Source organism: Hemitrygon akajei, chromosome 11, assembly GCF_048418815.1.
Source record: "Hemitrygon akajei chromosome 11, sHemAka1.3, whole genome shotgun sequence".
Taxonomy (NCBI): Eukaryota; Metazoa; Chordata; class Chondrichthyes; order Myliobatiformes; family Dasyatidae; genus Hemitrygon; species Hemitrygon akajei.
In genome coordinates, this window is record NC_133134.1 from 168,257,650 (window position 1) to 168,275,174 (window position 17,525).

The 17,525-nt window shown below is 38.5% G+C and overlaps 1 protein-coding gene across 2 annotated transcripts in view; it reads right to left on the reverse strand.

The window, feature by feature from the left end:
• LOC140736262 (death-inducer obliterator 1-like) overlaps positions 1-17,525 on the reverse strand; it is a 136,386-nt gene that overhangs the window by 51,555 nt on the left and 67,306 nt on the right. For both annotated transcript variants that reach the window (XM_073062202.1, XM_073062201.1), the window contains exons 5-7: positions 16,662-16,980; positions 15,410-15,622; positions 14,345-14,567 (exon numbers count right to left, since the gene is read on the reverse strand). In XM_073062202.1, the coding sequence (XP_072918303.1) occupies positions 14,345-14,567; positions 15,410-15,622; positions 16,662-16,980 (755 nt within the window). The remainder of the gene's footprint in view (positions 1-14,344; positions 14,568-15,409; positions 15,623-16,661; positions 16,981-17,525) is intronic.

Genomic DNA, 17,525 nt, shown 5'->3' on the forward strand with positions numbered 1-17,525 from the left:
AGGTTGCATGCATTGCATCATTTTTGAGCACTTCTGTTAGTTGGGGTGTGAAAACATTATACTAAACAAACGTGTACTGAACTTAAAATAACCAGAAGGCTCTTATCTTTCAACTTTCTAGTCTCACAGAACAAACCCAAGTGTTTAGCTCCAGTTGCTAAGGATTCATCTTTTGTTGTTATATTATTGTTATAATGTTATATTTAATTGGTTTTAATTTTCTGATAACTGCTTATATTTCTCTCATTTCAGTCCTCTCATTGGAGTGCTTTTTCTAAAAAAAATTGTGGTTCAAATTTAGTTATTAAGCTTTGTCAAAACTAGAAACAACAGTTAAAAATAATTGCAACAGCATGATTTGTTAAGCTTGTGGCTGGTCACTTCCCAGCCACTTTAGTGTTATGCTGAATACCAAGTTATTGCATTAAAATTGCATGCAATTAAAACAGGACATTGTAGCTGCATAACTGGCACATCTTAAACAGAACAAATGGATTGCTGTGAACACAAAATAAAACTAGCTATGGAAAACAGAAATGCTCATCTTAATTTTAAGTGGCAGCAAGACAGGAAAATCAAGATTGGGTGCATTTCAGGAAACCCTCTCTGTTATCCCACATCTCAAACACCTTAACATTCATCACATGTATAACTACATAACCTGAACTTACAACAGTTGATGTTATGGGCTGCCTCGAAACTTTTTCCACTTTTGCTGTGCCTACTTGTTGCAGTGTAATACATACTTTGTTACCTACCTTTGTCATTCATCAACTAGGTGTCATTGCAGGTGACCTCAATGCACAGTCTCAGTTTAGTACCATGGAACTGCAGCACCATCAGTGCTGTTGCCTTTGAGGCGTTTCTCCCTCACCCTAATAGATAATATGTTCTGTGGTGCTATCAACAGAGGTATGAGGGGTGAAGTAATAACTCTGGCATCCAACCTGTTCTTCAATCAGCATCACAAATTAACCAGTTAATAACCTATAGCTGTGTAGAGTTTAGCCATACTCTAGTTCATGGTAATCCTTCACTCAAATTAGCAAGGAAGCATCCAGAAGGCGAAAGTATACTGAGATACACATGGAGGACAACATAAATAGAACTGCACCATACTCATCTGGTTAAGCTCAATTTGCCACAGAGTATGCAGATCTCTGTAGGACTCATGAGTTTAGAATGAGCAGAACTGCAGTGAAAGTATATCTTCACTCTAAAGAATTTAAAATATTTGGGGTGGGGGGCAGGGGGTGTTAGATGAAACTTTACTCTGAATAGATACAAGTTGAACTTGCACTTAGATGAGCCAAGATAGCTTGAGGTACTGAGTGGCTTGCCCTGGCTCCTAATTTGTACATTAGTATTTTTTGATCTGATATCAAAGATGCAAAGCACTCAAAGAGGACATTAAAAAGCCAGATCTCACGATCAGTCTTCTTGATCTTGTTGCATGTTAAATTGCTTGTTTTTTTCCAGCATTTGTTAAATCCAGCCTTTTATACTATGACCAAAAATATCATGGTCCAATAATATTTAAAATTATTTTGTGACAGTGCAGGATAATTTCCATCAGCAATGATCCATTTTTGCCATCAGCTATTAATGATCTTGAGATTTTAACACTGAAATATATCACAGTAAACTTAATTACATTTAGTTTTGTTCTGACCAATGAAAACACTGCAAAACAAACAGAAGTTCCTTAAAGATCGTCAATATAAGTTTTATGGTGAAAAAATGCTTCTATGCATTCCTAACCGTCACCATTAGTGTTACTGCATTCATCCACGCTTTATTTTTTCTCAATATTTTAAATAAGCAATATTCACACAATTACCAGCAACGAAGCTTCATCAAAAATGCATTCAATATAAATTGCTATATAAATTCAATATATGGATATTCATACATCTAACTGATTTAGAACATTCATAAGGTGTACACAGCTATTTCAAGTGTTAGTACAAAGGTAAGATTATGCACTCAAGTCTTTCCTCTGTGCTAACCTTGATTTGGACTTCTTCCAGATGATAGACCCTGAAAATTCAGGAGGCTGTGAGCTTGAACGTGAGAACTAGGAACACCTACTTGGCTACATTCCCACTACATAAAGTTTGTGGAAGATGCCCCCTTTCAGACAAAATTCTGCTCGGCTATTTAGATGAATGTTAAAGTGTAGACACTGCTTATCTCAAAGATCAGGTTGTCATTCGCTAATGGTGACACCTTCACAAATAAAACTGGATTAAGCAGATGCCATTGCTGGGTGGGCGCCATAAAGATGAATAACACTTGTTAATCAGATGTTAAATTGCTTCCATAGATCTATTCCAACTACTCTGGTTTAGACTCCATTTCAATTTTCATGTAGCACAGAGCTCACACAACAGCCAACATTGCCCCTGCATTCCAACTCATTCTTGCTTATGGGCATCGATGCTGTAGAGTATCATCATTACATTCATTTCCAAAGTTAATGGGCATGAAGCACTGAAACTACAACTACAATTGAATGTTGATGGGTATTTCAAGTCATTATAATATAAGTATCAGGATGGAAAAAAGATGATTTCTACATTAAAGAAATGAGTAGGTTCTATTCTGGAAGCCCTGGCTTCATTCTATTCAAATTAAATTATTACTGAGAATGTATATGTTCAGCAAGGCAAGTCCACTCCAATCCAAAAAAAAGGGAACCAGAGGAGGGCAGCACTATTACCAATTATAGTTCATCAAGAATTATTTGGATGCTTTTGAACCATGGGAACAATAATTTGTATTGTGTGAATATCGCTTCATTTCCAATTCAATCATATACACAATTGCATATTTATCAAGTTGGTGACAGGTCTACTTAAGTCTTAGCACTACAGCACAGAAACAGGCCCTCCAACCCATTTGCTCTGTACCAGCCTGGTCTCCCAACTAGTCCCATCTAATTGCACCCAGCCCTTTATACCACTCCTGATCCATGTACTTAATCAAACTTCCCTTAGATGTTGTAATTGAACTTGTATCCATCACTTAAGCTGGCAGTTCATTCCACAATTGTAACAACCTCTGAGTGAAGTATCCTTCAGACTCCCCTTTCACTCTAAACCAATAATCTCTTATTCTTAATACGATTTCTTCTGTGGTATGGCCTTGGGTTCTGCAATTGTACTTTCCTGTCCATCTAGTTGACAATCAATGTATAGAATCATCTTTTTAATGCTGGCAGATTTTAAGATGCTTCTATGGATGGCCATTATAAAGATTATCTAGTAGCTCAGCCAAAGTTTAAAAAATGCACACGATTTTCTCCCCTAATAACTGTGCATCAGATTTAGGCTCAGGATTCACATGATCAGTCAAAAACAAGTTATCAGATTCATAAACACCTGCACCTTACATTGTGTGAAATGGTTTTGTGCTGGAAAGTACTGTATTCAGATTTCCATGGGTAACGTAAGTGTAGACTACCTCCTACTTCTAATACTTTAAAGCAAATTGGTGTTGCACAAATCTGGCAATATGTGGCAACATTTGCAAGCATGGAAAGAAAAAACATGCCCATAATGTTCACATACTACAACAACAGCTAGGTGTAACAATGATAACATTTTAACTGAATTGCAATCCAACTTATCAACTGCCAATATTTTCCAGACACCATGTTTTTTTGAATACCCGGCTATTTAAAAATATCTTTTCTAATTGTACAGTAAAAGAACAAGATTTTATTTATCTGGCATTTGTGACTAGTGGGTGTCTCAAAGCATTTTAACAAAGTACTTCTAAAGTTGGGAAACTATACTGCATGAGGATATTTATATTCCACAGCAGACTGAAGATTAAGTCAATAGATGAAAAGTTGGTTGATGTAGATTAATGAGTGGAAGCATGAGGTTATGGCATCAAAAGGCTGACAATTACTCAAATGGAAAAAGACTGGAAAAAAAGGAGGGATCTATGTATTCAAGTACATGAGTTTTTTTTAAAAGGTAGTAGGCAGGCGTGGCAAATAGCTGAAGGCCAATAGTATTTTAGCATTTAAGCAATAGGCATGGAGTTTAGAAAGAGTGAAGGTGAGATTGTAACCTGGAGTACTGGGTACTGTTCTCTTATTTAGAAAGAGAATAAGTGCAGGAGGCAACACAGAAAGATTGACTAGGCTAATTCTTGGAATGAGAGGGCTGTGTTCTCACAAATGGCTAAAATCTAAATCTGTGTTTTTTTGGAATTTATAAGAATGTAAGTGGCTTTTTGCAACATGCAAGATACAAAAGGGCATGGCATGGTAGATGTCAAGACATTTCCATTAGTGGGATTTTAATTTTGAACATGGAGACAGTTACAAAAATGAGTGGAAATTTTAAAATGAGGTTTGCAGGAAATTCCTCTGGCAGAGGATGATGAATGTCTGAAACACTGTCTACTGGAGGACTGTGAAGGCAGTAACACTGGAAGGATTTACAGGAGTTGGTGAAAATTTTGGAGAAATAAGAGCTAAGGAGAATTGGCACAGTAGGAGTTAAGCCCTGAAACAGATAAGCCATGATCCTATTTAATAGCTGGGTAGGTTGAGGCCAAGTGACCTACTCCTGTTTCCTTGAGTTTTGTATTTTGATTTCTTTGTTGTACTTTTAAGTGGCAAAGCCCACTCTGACAAAGTTTAAAATCATGAACTTCAGGTAGATATAAAATTATAACTGCTCCAGCAGAGGCACCCCATTTAGAAAAGCAGATTATGCACATTTCAGTACAATAGCTACAAATGGATTACCACACTGAAAACTGAACCTCCATACTTCACTGAAGGATAAAACATTCTTTCTGTACACTCAAGACATACACCACCCTCTCAATAAAGTCTCTTCAGCTGACATGATGCTTAAATTATACTAAATCCAGAGGCACCTTCTCACCTCCTTACTTCTTCAAGGATGCCAGAGAACGTTGCAAGGAAGTCACTTGTGAAATTAGAAATACCTCCTCAGTGTAGCTATGAAGAGCAAGAGGTCCAGTTTCTGCTGAAGACCATCAACCTGAAAATTCAACTGTTTCACTTTATAAAGATACCGCTCAACTTGAAACTGACTTCTGGGTATTTTGCACACTGCTCAAGTGTTTGGAGTTACAATGTAAATACACTCTTCTCAAGAGCTCCAGGTACACTTCCTATTGAAGATAAACCTAACCTGGAAAAGGAGTCACTTATCATAGTGGAATTCAGCAGGACTGACAGCATCTATGGAAATGAACAGATGACATTTTGGGCCAAGACCCTTCCTTTTGCTTGACCTGCTGAGTTCTTCCAGCATTTTGTGTGTGTTGCTTTGCATTTCCTGCATATACAGAATCTTCTATTTATCACGTCTTATTTAATCACAATTTTAAACAAGCTTTTGTCCAAATTGAAATAAAAGTGAAAAATGCTTGAAAAATTTGCAAGCCAGGCAACATCACCAAGAGAAAAAGGACAATGTTTCAGATTCATTACCTTTCAGAGTCCCAATTACTTGTTAAGACCCTGTGCAGAAAATTTTATTATTTTTCTTTTTACAGATACTGCCAGCACTCTAGTATTTTCTGTTTTATTATAGACTTCCAGCACATGCATTTTTTTTCACCTGTGTTCAACTACAGGTGAAACTGCACTTTTTAATTTCTTTTAAACAAGTTAAATGACTTTGCTTTAGCTTCATGTAGATGCCTGGAGATACTTTGCATGTGAAATAAGGGCGTTAGCTTAGGTCTCTACTAGTCTCTTTATATGCAGTCTTCTTAATGTTAAGCAATACTGAATATCTGAAATTTTGAATCCAAATTTTTTCCTATTTGTCTCACCCAAGGGTGTTCCTAAAAAAATAACTGCATGCTTAAAAAACCCTATAAAGAACGATCAGTTTTGTTTGAATAGCTTTATGCTGCAGTACTATAGACCTAACTGTACAACATTAGCATTCCAGCACAATGGCATGAAGTTGTGGCCTATTCTTTCATGCAGCAATCCCCCAATTATTGAATTCCAGCTTCATCTGTATTGCCCAAAGGTGCAAACAAATATTTTTATACAGAAATAGTTCACTTACTCATCTTGAGCTTCCATGAATATTTAGTCTTGTTATCTTCACATTCTTGCATTTGTTATACCATATGCCTACATTCCTCACCGCTTCACCTTGAAATAATACTGCTCCTTAAACTGTAGTCCTCCATGCAATACTACCTCACTACATTCATTCAGCAATATAGGCTCCTTCTGCACAAGCATTTATCCTTTAGAACTCTACCTCACACTTTAGTTATATCTCTTTAAACATTTAGTTATCTCTTCTACTATTTTACCCCATGTATTAGTTTTTCACTGTACTTACATCATAATGGTGCTATGAAAATGCAATTTGTTGGACAACCTCCAACAATAACAAAGAGATAGCAACTGATCACCTGCACCCACACTCAAACTGTGGGAAGGGGAGGGTCAGGCAGTCCCTTGATCATTCAGTTTCTCCACTTTAAAAGGAAGACTTCACAAAATTGTTAACAATTAACATTTGTATTTGTGAAAGGTCAAGATATGAGTGCCACAATATATTCAAACTTTCCATCACAATTACTCCAATCATTCATAATCATTTGCAAACAGAAGGTTTGCAAACAGAAAAGCACTACAAGACTTCAGGAAGTCAAATAATCTTGCAGAATGGAAAGATGATATGAAACAATATATAAACAGCATTTTAAGAATCATGGTCAGGAAGTGGTGTCTGTTGGTGAGGCAGGCATTTATTGCACTGATAGAGCACCTAAGAACTAACCAAGTTAGTTTGGAATTGATGTGCACGAAAAAGTAAAGGGTTTAAATCCCTTTTAATGACTGTGCTGAAACAACCTTTTGTGATTCAACCCTCATTCATTTTTAATCGATCTTACAATATTTAGTGTTATTCATTGGCTGAATTAGGATTATTTGAAAATTATCCACATAATACTCTATTGATTCATTATTAGGAGACAGACTGACAAGAAGAGAGTTTGAGATATTAAGAAATATACAAATATGGATAGAAGCAAAGCTTCAGTTCTCTTAAAATGAGTAAACCTGCTACTTTCTTCCAGTTGGCTTTTCAGAGAGTTCAAGAGTCAAGAATGTTGCAATAGGATGTAATTGCCACTCGCAGCAGATACTGTTGTTTTCAAAGGAAGTGTTGATAACTGTTTACATTAGAGGGTTCTGAACTTAGGGAGAGTAAAGTAGTAATTAAATTTAGGTTGATTTTCTAAAGGAGTGGTACACATGGAAGTGATCTTGTGAACAGCAGATACCTACATACAATTGATCCCAAGTTCCAGTTTCTACATTATGGGAAGCCAACAAGATACTCTGTGATTTTCATGTTTGGTTCACTACAAGTTGTATAGCACCTCCATGAATATTTGCTGAAATTCATACAAAATCTAGAAGTCTGTATTTTAAGGTTTTAAACAACAGTTTTGATCACTGCATAATCAGAGTAATTTGATAGAGGCAGAATTCTCTGTACACTTGTCAAATGTAACCAGAAATTGAAAACTGAACCCAGAATGCAGATTTTCTTTTAAGCCGCCAGTGTTAAGTCTTGATAAAGCATCCCGCCATTCGGCATCATTTGAAGTTGACCACGGTGGGGGAATGTCATGACAAAATAAATTAAAAGTGGGAAATGCTTGATAAAGAACTTTTGAACATTTTAACTTTATAAAACAGCAAGTGCAACTGCTTCTATTTGTGTTGAATCAAACTCTTAGACATAAATGTACTTACTTGTCACAATACAGGAAGAGTAACCATTTTGCCAAATCCAAGCAGTCCCATCAGTTCCTCTCCCCTTGTTTCCATGTGCTCCTCCAACACACTCATTAACCCAACTTCTATGGAAATTTTTTTTAAAAGCCATTTACCAACACCAAGGAAAAACTTCCATAACTCATTAACCTACCCATTAACATTTGGGACATGGAAGGAAACTAGAGTAGCTGGCAGAAATCCATACGGTCACAGGGATGTATGTTCAAATTCGATGGAGTATGACGTCAGGATTAAACACAGCACCGTACTACAGCTGTGAGGCAACAACGCTACTGTTGTCACACAGCAACCTACAGTCACAAAAGGTGCTAAAATATTTTAGATCAGTGTGGTCCGTAAAGCACTACATTCAAAATATAGCGTAGAAGAAAAGTTTGAAGAGTAATGAAAGGAGATTAACCACAAATTTTATAGTTAATAACTTTTTATCACTTTAACCTAAGCAAATTCAAAATAGTCTGAGCTTATTGATTGGATTAATGGAAAAAATACCCATCATTTAAAGAAGCACATATTTGTCACATACGATTTGAGTACGATGCAAGAAAGGTTGAGAAATCCTGTTGTTCTTCTTGGAGTGCCACTACTGTCGTCTAGCAGTACGTCTGTAAAATGTCATACTCAATAGCAAACGCTGTCGAATTAACCCTGACACACAGATCATTACACTAACAATCTGCTGCAGCAAGTTTTCAAATTCACTAAACTTTCCTTAAAGGCAGATTTCCTTGACAAAGCAGAATTTTCTGAATGTATTTTAACATCCAAAAATTAACCAATTATTCAAAGTAATGTGTGACCAGTTTGCCATTAACTTTACCCAGTGTTTTAAATTTGTGGCTTTCAATACTCTTTTGCACAAAAGTAGAAAGTAAAGATAACTCACACTCACCTCACAGCTTTTTGAATGTTGACTGATATGCAATAACAATCTCAATGAAGTCAAAGAAAATGCAGTATTTCAAGAGGCAAGGTTGAGTTTCAGAAGTTCAAAAATAAAAATATTATGTTTCTCAGATCTACCCTCATTTTTTTTAGCAGACTGTTTAATGCACATATTCCTGCTCTATTCTCAGAAGCACCACTCATCCAAGACTTTGCTGAGATGCTAATTTCCAAATGGATAACAAGATTTAATTGAGATCTGACTCCCATGTTAATGCCATCTTCCCAAAGACTAAACCTTTCCTTCTTCATGGTGTAGTACATAAAGGTGAAATCAGATCTGTTTCACTTATTGTCAGAAATCAAATGCTTGAAATACTAGTTTCCTCTGTGATAGATGAGGTCTTGGTCCTTAAAACAAATGTGACTACTTAGATGTTTGGTATTAAAAGAAAATTTGCTCATTGTACAATACATTGATATGGATTGAACAAAATGCAGCACACTACTAACATTGCCCATCTTATTGAATCCAACATTAGTGAAAGAAAATTCTCATGTCAGTTTATGAACATCAACAAGCAGGAACTGTGCAAAATAACTAACTGCATTATAAAGACTACTGAAACTATGTACTTAGAAGATGCAAGTACTACACTAGAACACTACAGCACAGTACAGGCCCTTCAGCCCTCGATGTTGTGCTGACCCATATATTCCTTAAACAGGAGTTGGAGTGCACAACTCTTCAGCTCTCCTCTTACCCCTTTCTCCTCACCTGCCCTTCACCTCCCTTTGGTTCACCCCCACGTCCCTTTCTCCCATAATTGACTCTCTAGACACCAGACACTAGAATACTACAGCTCAGTACAGGCCCTTCGGCCCTCTACGTTGTGCCAACCCATATATTCCTTTTTAAAAAGTACTAAACCCACACTACCCCATAACCCTCTATTTTCCTTTCATCCATATGTCTGTCCAACAGGCTCTTAAATACCCCTAATGTTTTCGCCTCCACCATCATCCCTGGCAAGTCATTCCAGGCACCCACAACTTCCTGTGTAAAAAAGTTACCCCTGATGTCTCCCCTAAACTTCCCTCCCTATCCACCCTATCTATGCCTCTCATAACCTTGGAGACCTCTATCAAGTCCCCTCTCATCCTTCTAAGCTCCAAAAAGAAAAGTCCCAGCTCTGCTAACCTTGCCTCATAAGAGTTGTTTTCCAATCCAGGAAACATCCTGGTAAATCTCCTCTGCACCCTCTCCATAGCTTCCACATCCTTCCTATAATGAGGTGACCAGAACTGAACACAATACTCTAAGTGTGGTCTCACCAGAGATTTGTAGAGTTACAACATGACCTCTCTACTCTTGAACTCAATCCCCCTATTAATAAAGCCCAGCATCCCATAGGCCTTCTTAACTATCCTATCAACCTGTGCAGCGACCTTGAGGGATGTATGGACTTGAACCCCAAAGTCCCTCTGTTCATCCACATTCTTAAGTAACCGACCGTTAACCCTGTACTCAGCCTTCTGGTTTGTCCTTCAAAAATGCATCACCTCACACTTATCTGGATTGAACTCCATCTGCCTCTTTTCTGTCCAACTCTGCATCCTGTCTATATCCTCTTGTAACCTTCAACAACCTACAGTTCCATCCACAACTCCTCCAATCTTAGTGTCATCTACAAACTTACTCACCCATTCTTCTGCCTCTTCATCCAGGTCATTTATAAAAGTCACAAAGAACAGTGGTTCCAGGACAGATCCTTGTAGCCCCACTAGTCACCAACCTCCAGGCAGAATACTTTCCTTCCACTACTACCCTCTGCAGCCAATTTTTTTTATCCAAACAGCCAAGATTCCACTGATCCCATGCCTCATGACTTTCTGGATGAGTCTCTTGTGGAGGACCTTGTCAAATGCCTTGCTAAAATCCACGTAGACCACATCTACCGCCCTACCATCATCAATTTTTGTTACCTTTTCAATAAACCCAATTAGACTCGTGAGGCACAACCTTCCCTTCACAAAGCCATGTTGACTATCCTTGAGTAGGCTGTTCTTTTCCAAATGCTCATAGATCCTATCCTTCAGAATCCTTTCCAATAGTTTGCAGACCACCAACATAAGACTCACCGGTCTGTAGTTCCCAGGATTCTCCCTATTACCTTTTTCAAACAAGGGAACTACATTTGCCATTCTCCAATCCTCCGGCACCTCCCCTGCAGCCAAAGAGGATTCAAAGATCATAGCTACTGCTCCAGCGATCTCTTCTCACTTCCCAGAGCAACCTGGGGAATATCACACCCAGCCCTGGGGACTTATCAATCTTGATGTTTTTAAGAAGATCCAACACTTCTTCCTTAATCTCCACATTGTCCAGCACACAGGCCTGTTCTATTTCAACCTCACCCTGATCAAGGTCCTTTTCACTTGTGAATACTGAAGCAATATTTTCATTCAGAACCTCTCCAACCTCCTCCGCCTCCAAACATATGTTGCCTTCTTTATCCTTTAGCGGTCCCACCTTCATTCTTGTCATCCTTCTGTTCTTCACATACGCATAGAACGCCTTGGCATGTAGCATTAAGAAGAACCCCAAGACCTTCTCATGACCCCTTCAAGCTCTCCTAAGTCCTTTCTTAAGCTCCTTCCTGGCTACCCTATATTTCTCATGAGCCCCTCCTGCTTCCTATATCTGACATATGCTTCCTTCTTCCTCTTGACGAGTTGCCTCACCTGTTTTGCCAGCCACGGTTCCCCTTTCCTATCATTTTTTCCCTTGTCTCAGTGGGACAAACCCAGCACAAGTGGTCCCTAAACTTCCTCCACATTACTTCTGTGCTTTCACCCTTGAACACGTTTCCAATTTACTCTCGCTAGTTCCTGCCTCATCCCTTCACAGTTAGCACTTTCCCATTTTGTCTGTTTTTATCCGTTTCCATAGCTATGCTGAAGCTAAGGGAGCTGTGGTCACTCTCACCAAAATGCTCCCCCAATAGGTCTGTCACCTGACCAGGTTCATTACCCAGAACTACAAACGTTTGTAGATCCAGTATGGCCTCTCCTCTCATTGGCCAGTCCACATACTGTGTCAGGAATTCTTCTTGAACACACCTGACAAATTCAGTGCCATCTATCCCCCTTGCAGTCAGGAGGTGCCAGTCAATACGAGGGAAGTTGAAATCACCCATAACTACTACCCTGTATTTCCTGCACCATTCTAAAATCTGCCTGCTTATCTGCTCCTCGGTGTCCCGAGGGCAATTTGGGGGCCTATAGACTACTCCCAGCACAGTGATTGATCTCTTCCTATTTCTGACTTCCACCCACACCGACTCAGTGGACACTCCCTCTGCAACGTCCTCCCTATCACCATGATACTATCCCTGACCAGTAATGCTACTCCCCACCCCACCTTTTCTACCTCCCATCCTATTCCTTACAACACCTAAACCCTGGTACCTGCAGCAGCCAATTCTGCCCTTCATCCAGCCAAGTTCCTCGTAGTTCCACTTACTGATCCATGCTCTAAGTTCATCCCCTTTATTCCTAATACTCCTGGCATTGAAATAGACACATTTCAACCCCTCTAACTGGCTACATTATGTTTTGTCCCCTGCCTGTCCTTCCTCACCAACTCAGAACACACAGCATCGTGCCCTTGTCCTTCTACCCTAATCTCTGCACTCACAATCTGATTCCCACCCCCCTGCCAAACTAGTTTAAACCCTCCCCAACAGCTCTAGCAAACCTGCCCGCCAGGATATTGGTCCGTTTCCAGTTCAGGAGCAGCCCATCCTTTTTGTACAGGTCAGACCTTCCCCAGAAGAGATCCCAATGATCCAGAAATCTGAACCCCTGGCCCCTGCACCAACTCTTCAGCCACACATTTATCTGCATTACTTCCTGTTCCTACCTTCTCTGTCTCGTGGCAAAGACCAAGGAAAAAATTACCTTTGTCACCTGATTGTGTAAATGGTTCTACTGAGAAAGGTTTCTACCTAATGGTTCTCTTGATGGGTATTTGCTAGGTTAACGTTAAACCCGAAGTTTTAGGTTACCAAGGTATAATACATACACTTTCCAAGCATTATAAATCCTTTAACTCGTCCGATCCAACCACATGCCATTTCATCTGTGGCTGCCAGTTAGTTGAAGAACAAGTAATAGAAAGAGATGTTATAATCTACAGTCCCCAATGAGCCATTGTGACCAACACAACTCAATCCCCAGCAGGTCTGTGAAGACCTATGTTCAGTTACACTAGGAAATGTCACTGTAGCCTCATTTTTTGGATTATTTTCTCCACAACCTGCCCTACAGCTATATTGTACTAGCAAGAGTCGCAAGCCAGGAAGGAGGCAGCTAAGCAAGTATGTACAAAAGCTAATTCCATCATAAATAGAGATGTAACATAAATCAAAACTCAAGATGAAGTTCAATTTAAACTTGTGAAGGGAAGATCATTTCCCCATGAATATAGAGCATGTCTACGTTTTGGAGCAAATATCCTCTAATCTCACCTCCATTATTTAATGCCTTTACTTGTTCTTGCTCATAGTATACAATATACACACCTACTTTCATGAAATGAGGCTCAGGCTCTTTTTCTGAATTAATTGCATAGCCTGGCCTCAAAATAATGAATTTAATGGATGCACTAAATCTGTTACAGTTTAAAATGCCCTTTGAGAAGGACGTGAGAATTTAAAATGGAGTGCAATATTGCCTAAATTACAAAATGAGAGGCAGACAGGAGGTCCCCCTCAGTTATGATGATATGTAATGCCACATCATTTGCATTTTCCAGCAGTCCAGCAAAGCGCAGATCATTCCATATCAAAGGCTCATGAAGAATCAGTCTTGGTATCCAGGATGTTCCAGAGCAAACGTATAAAAGTTGTTTCATACTAACCTGCTGACCAGCAACTTCCTTGCTACGTTACTGTGGCTAAAAGTATTTCCACCAATTATGGAGTAGAGATACATATACACAGCATGACCATGAGAAGTTCTTTCACAGCATTCAGTAATTACTAGTGCTATTTTACTCATAACTATGAAAGGTTAATTCAAGCAAATGTATAACTGGACAAATAACTTGGAATACTTTTAACCTCGGATTACAAACCTAGTTCGTCCTATCCCAAAGGCAATTAATGAATGTGCTGAATGCCAATGGATGAATGCAAAGTAATCCAGCGTGAAAGTGTGCTGCTTCACCAGACTGGCACCTGATTTAGAAGACTAACTATGGGTTCATAGCTCCCTGATGGAATAGAAAGCTAAATCACTATTTTCATACAACTCCTGCTATCAACTAATTAGCGAGACAATGATACTTTTTAAAATCAGTTCCCTACTGGGTCTGCAATATAGTGCAATCGTGGCAGAATCCTTGGGATGAAAATGTTTGGTCAGGGAGCAAAAATTAGAAGATTAAATCAAAATTGAAAAGAGGAATTCACAGGGAAGTCTGAGTGCAGGTGGAACACTCAATTTTTAAAACTCTTCATTGATGCAAAAGAACCCACGTTTGGCTAGAGAACTTGCTTTTCGTAAGGAAAAAGAAGAAAAATAAGTTAATGTTGAAAACTACTATTTGATACATACACGATTCGTATAAAACTGAAGTTGGTATCACATTCTTTTCTGGTTTAACAGCGTTGTAATTATGATCAATCGTCCATGTCCCTGCAACAGTGCTTGATACAGTTTCCTTTACTGGTGGCATGGGGCTCTTATGGACTAACACTACCAATTTCCTGGTCGTCATTTCCATTGCATTTGATTGTTCACTTTTTCGAGGACCAGCTGCTGAAGGTTTCAAACTCGCCTGCAACAACAATAGTTTAACATTATAATATAATAACCATGTTGCGCACATTCCCCAATCACACAATTAATCACTTAACTTGGCGCTTAAATGTTAATTAAAAATAGAATACAATTTCCTTTAGCAGGCATTGAATAACTAAGTGAGAAATTGAAAGTATTAAATACATTCCCGTGTCCTAATCAAGAACAATTTAATTACAATTAAAGCCTATCCTATGACATCCTAGCCCCCACAGTTGACAATGGGTACATGGATGTGCCCATGCTCAAATATAACTAAAAGCAAATGGTGAATGATCACAAGCATCTTCACATTGCTACAAACTTACTTTGCGCTCTTATTTTCTTCTCTAGATTCAAGTATTGAACCCTTAGATGACCACTTGTAATTTAGTTTCAGGTCAGCTTGCAACTTCCTTTTTTTTCTTTAACCATTTTCATTCTTTAACCTAGCTGATCAATCTCTGCTTTCAACTCCCTACTTATTGAAGACTGAAGAAATCCTAAAATTGATTTTTTCTGATGGTCCCATTCTTACTCCGTTCCAATACTTCTTGCCCTCTCTTTTTTTAACCAATAAATACAGGAAACTGGCACCACTCTATGGCCATGTATAAAAAAAAATCAATGCTTTCATTACAATTTTTTTACCCAAATCATATAGTAACTGACAAAATATCAGCAAAAGCCTGCTTTTAGCATACTGCAGTTACACTGCATTAAGTCAATCAGTGCATTGATATTTCAATGTATCTTTTCCCAAAATAGTATTGTGAGGATTGTGATAAACTTGAGAAAACTCCCATTAGAGAAGGTAGTTATGGATTTATTTCTCTTTACCTCTGCAGAGGATTTGGATAAAGCTTGCTTCTCTGGCTTTGATTTTGCCTTCTCCTTCGGTTTTTGTTTCTGATCCTTGGCTTGGCTGAGTGATTTCATAGTGGCTGCAGCATGTTTGAGGATGCAGTCATTGCTACAGTACACTGAGTCAGTAGAGGCGAGGTTGGTACACCCCGGCCCAATACACTTTGGTACTGCTGCTACCTCCACTGCCTAATAAAAATAATCAAACAATAGTTAACAATAAACTGTACGTGCGTACTAATTCACAGTCACTGAACACTACTGAAAAGGAAAAAAATTACCTTTGTCACATGTACAAAATATACAGTGAAACATGTTGTTTTGCTCAAACAGGATGTGCTGGGGGCAGCCATGCTCACAACTTACTAACTCCAAGCTGCACGTCTGTGCAATGTGCAAGCAAACCGGAGAAGGGAGAAGGTACAAACTCCTTGCAGACAGCTGAGGGAATCTGGCCCCTATGGGTGATCACTGGTGCTGTAAAGCAAATGCTACCCCTTCCTCAATTATCATTAACCATGGTCAGCCTTTCTCATTATTTAACTAAAAAAGATAATTTTTATAAAATGAATAAATATAAGCGATGCAGAAGTGACAAAGCCAAACTTAACATCCAGATCTTAACAAAGCTAAATTTTCACCTAATAACTGGATAACAAAAATGGAAGTACACTGGACAACAATGGGTTTATCTCCTTTTGTACCTTTCTATAGGAAAGGATCAAACTCAATTAGAACAGGAAATAACAGGAAGAGAGATTGGGCATTGTTTCTGTAATCCTCTGTCCAGGAAGTAATTCCATCGGAAGAGGATAAGATGTCAATATCTGAGATATGAAATGGACTGATAAACTGCTTTCCTGAAACTGCGTACCTCGTTCAATTATTTCAATGAAGAAAAATGAGCAAGCAACAAGAGTAAAAAAAACTGTTGATTCCTAAAGCTGGAAGTACGATGCAGATGGGAGTTAATTTGGCTTTGCACTATTTAATAATCTTGTCAGTTAAATATTAAATGGAGGAACAGTTCAATTTACTGTAAAGATTTACACTGTATAACTGTGGAGAATAATAATTTGAATCAAAACAACAAACATAAAATTTTGCATACTTTACTGAAGCTACTTGACATCAGTCAGTGAAGAAACAAAAACTTGGAAAGAAATAAACAAAATGCCCAAGTTATTCAAAGAATTAACTAAATAATTGAAATTTTTTAACAGCATACCGGCTTAAATATTTTAATTTTCTTCTTGCCACTTGGATTAGCTGCTTTCTCAATCCTGCCCTTTATTCCCTGGTCAGTGGTTGTGCTTCCATCCCGTTTTCCAGCTGCAAAACTTGGCTCATTAGAGCTAGCAAGGGCTGTTTTAACTTCCTGTTGACCAGACTTTGTTTCTATAGCACCTAAAGTTTTGGTTGGAGGACTACAATCAGGGCAGATATAGTCCTCTCCATTGCGTTCTAGTAAACGTCCTCTTGCCATTGTAATTCCCACACAGTCACCGTGGAACCATTCTTCACAACGATCACAACAGATCATAAACCTGCCAAGAAAACCTGAATTAGATACTACTTTGCAGAGTATCAAATAATTCTGAAAACAGCCTTGGATTGAATATTTAAATAAAGTACATATTCCATGTATCACTACCATTTGTTTTATCTACTGTTTGAGGTATAGGTATCACTGGCCCATCCATAATCACCCACAAGGTGGTGCTAATGAGCCACCTTCAAGGCCAGTGCAGTCCTACCAGTGAAAATACATCTACCGTACATTGGTGTTGGCTAGGGATCTCCCGGATTTAGACCCAGTGATCATGAAGGATCTATTTCCAAATGGTGTGTGACTGAAGGGGAATTTGCAGACTGTAGCACCCCATTGGCCTGCTACCTTTGTTTTCCTTGGTTATGAATTTGGAAATTCTATTGCAAATATCTGAGAAAAGTAGTAAGAGCGTTTTATAAATAGCAGGCACTGTCACTATGGCATACTAATTATGGAGGGATGGTGCCCCAATTCATCCTAAATGGTACTGAATTCTATCATTGTAACACCAACTTACACACAATGGAAAGGCTTTGTGGT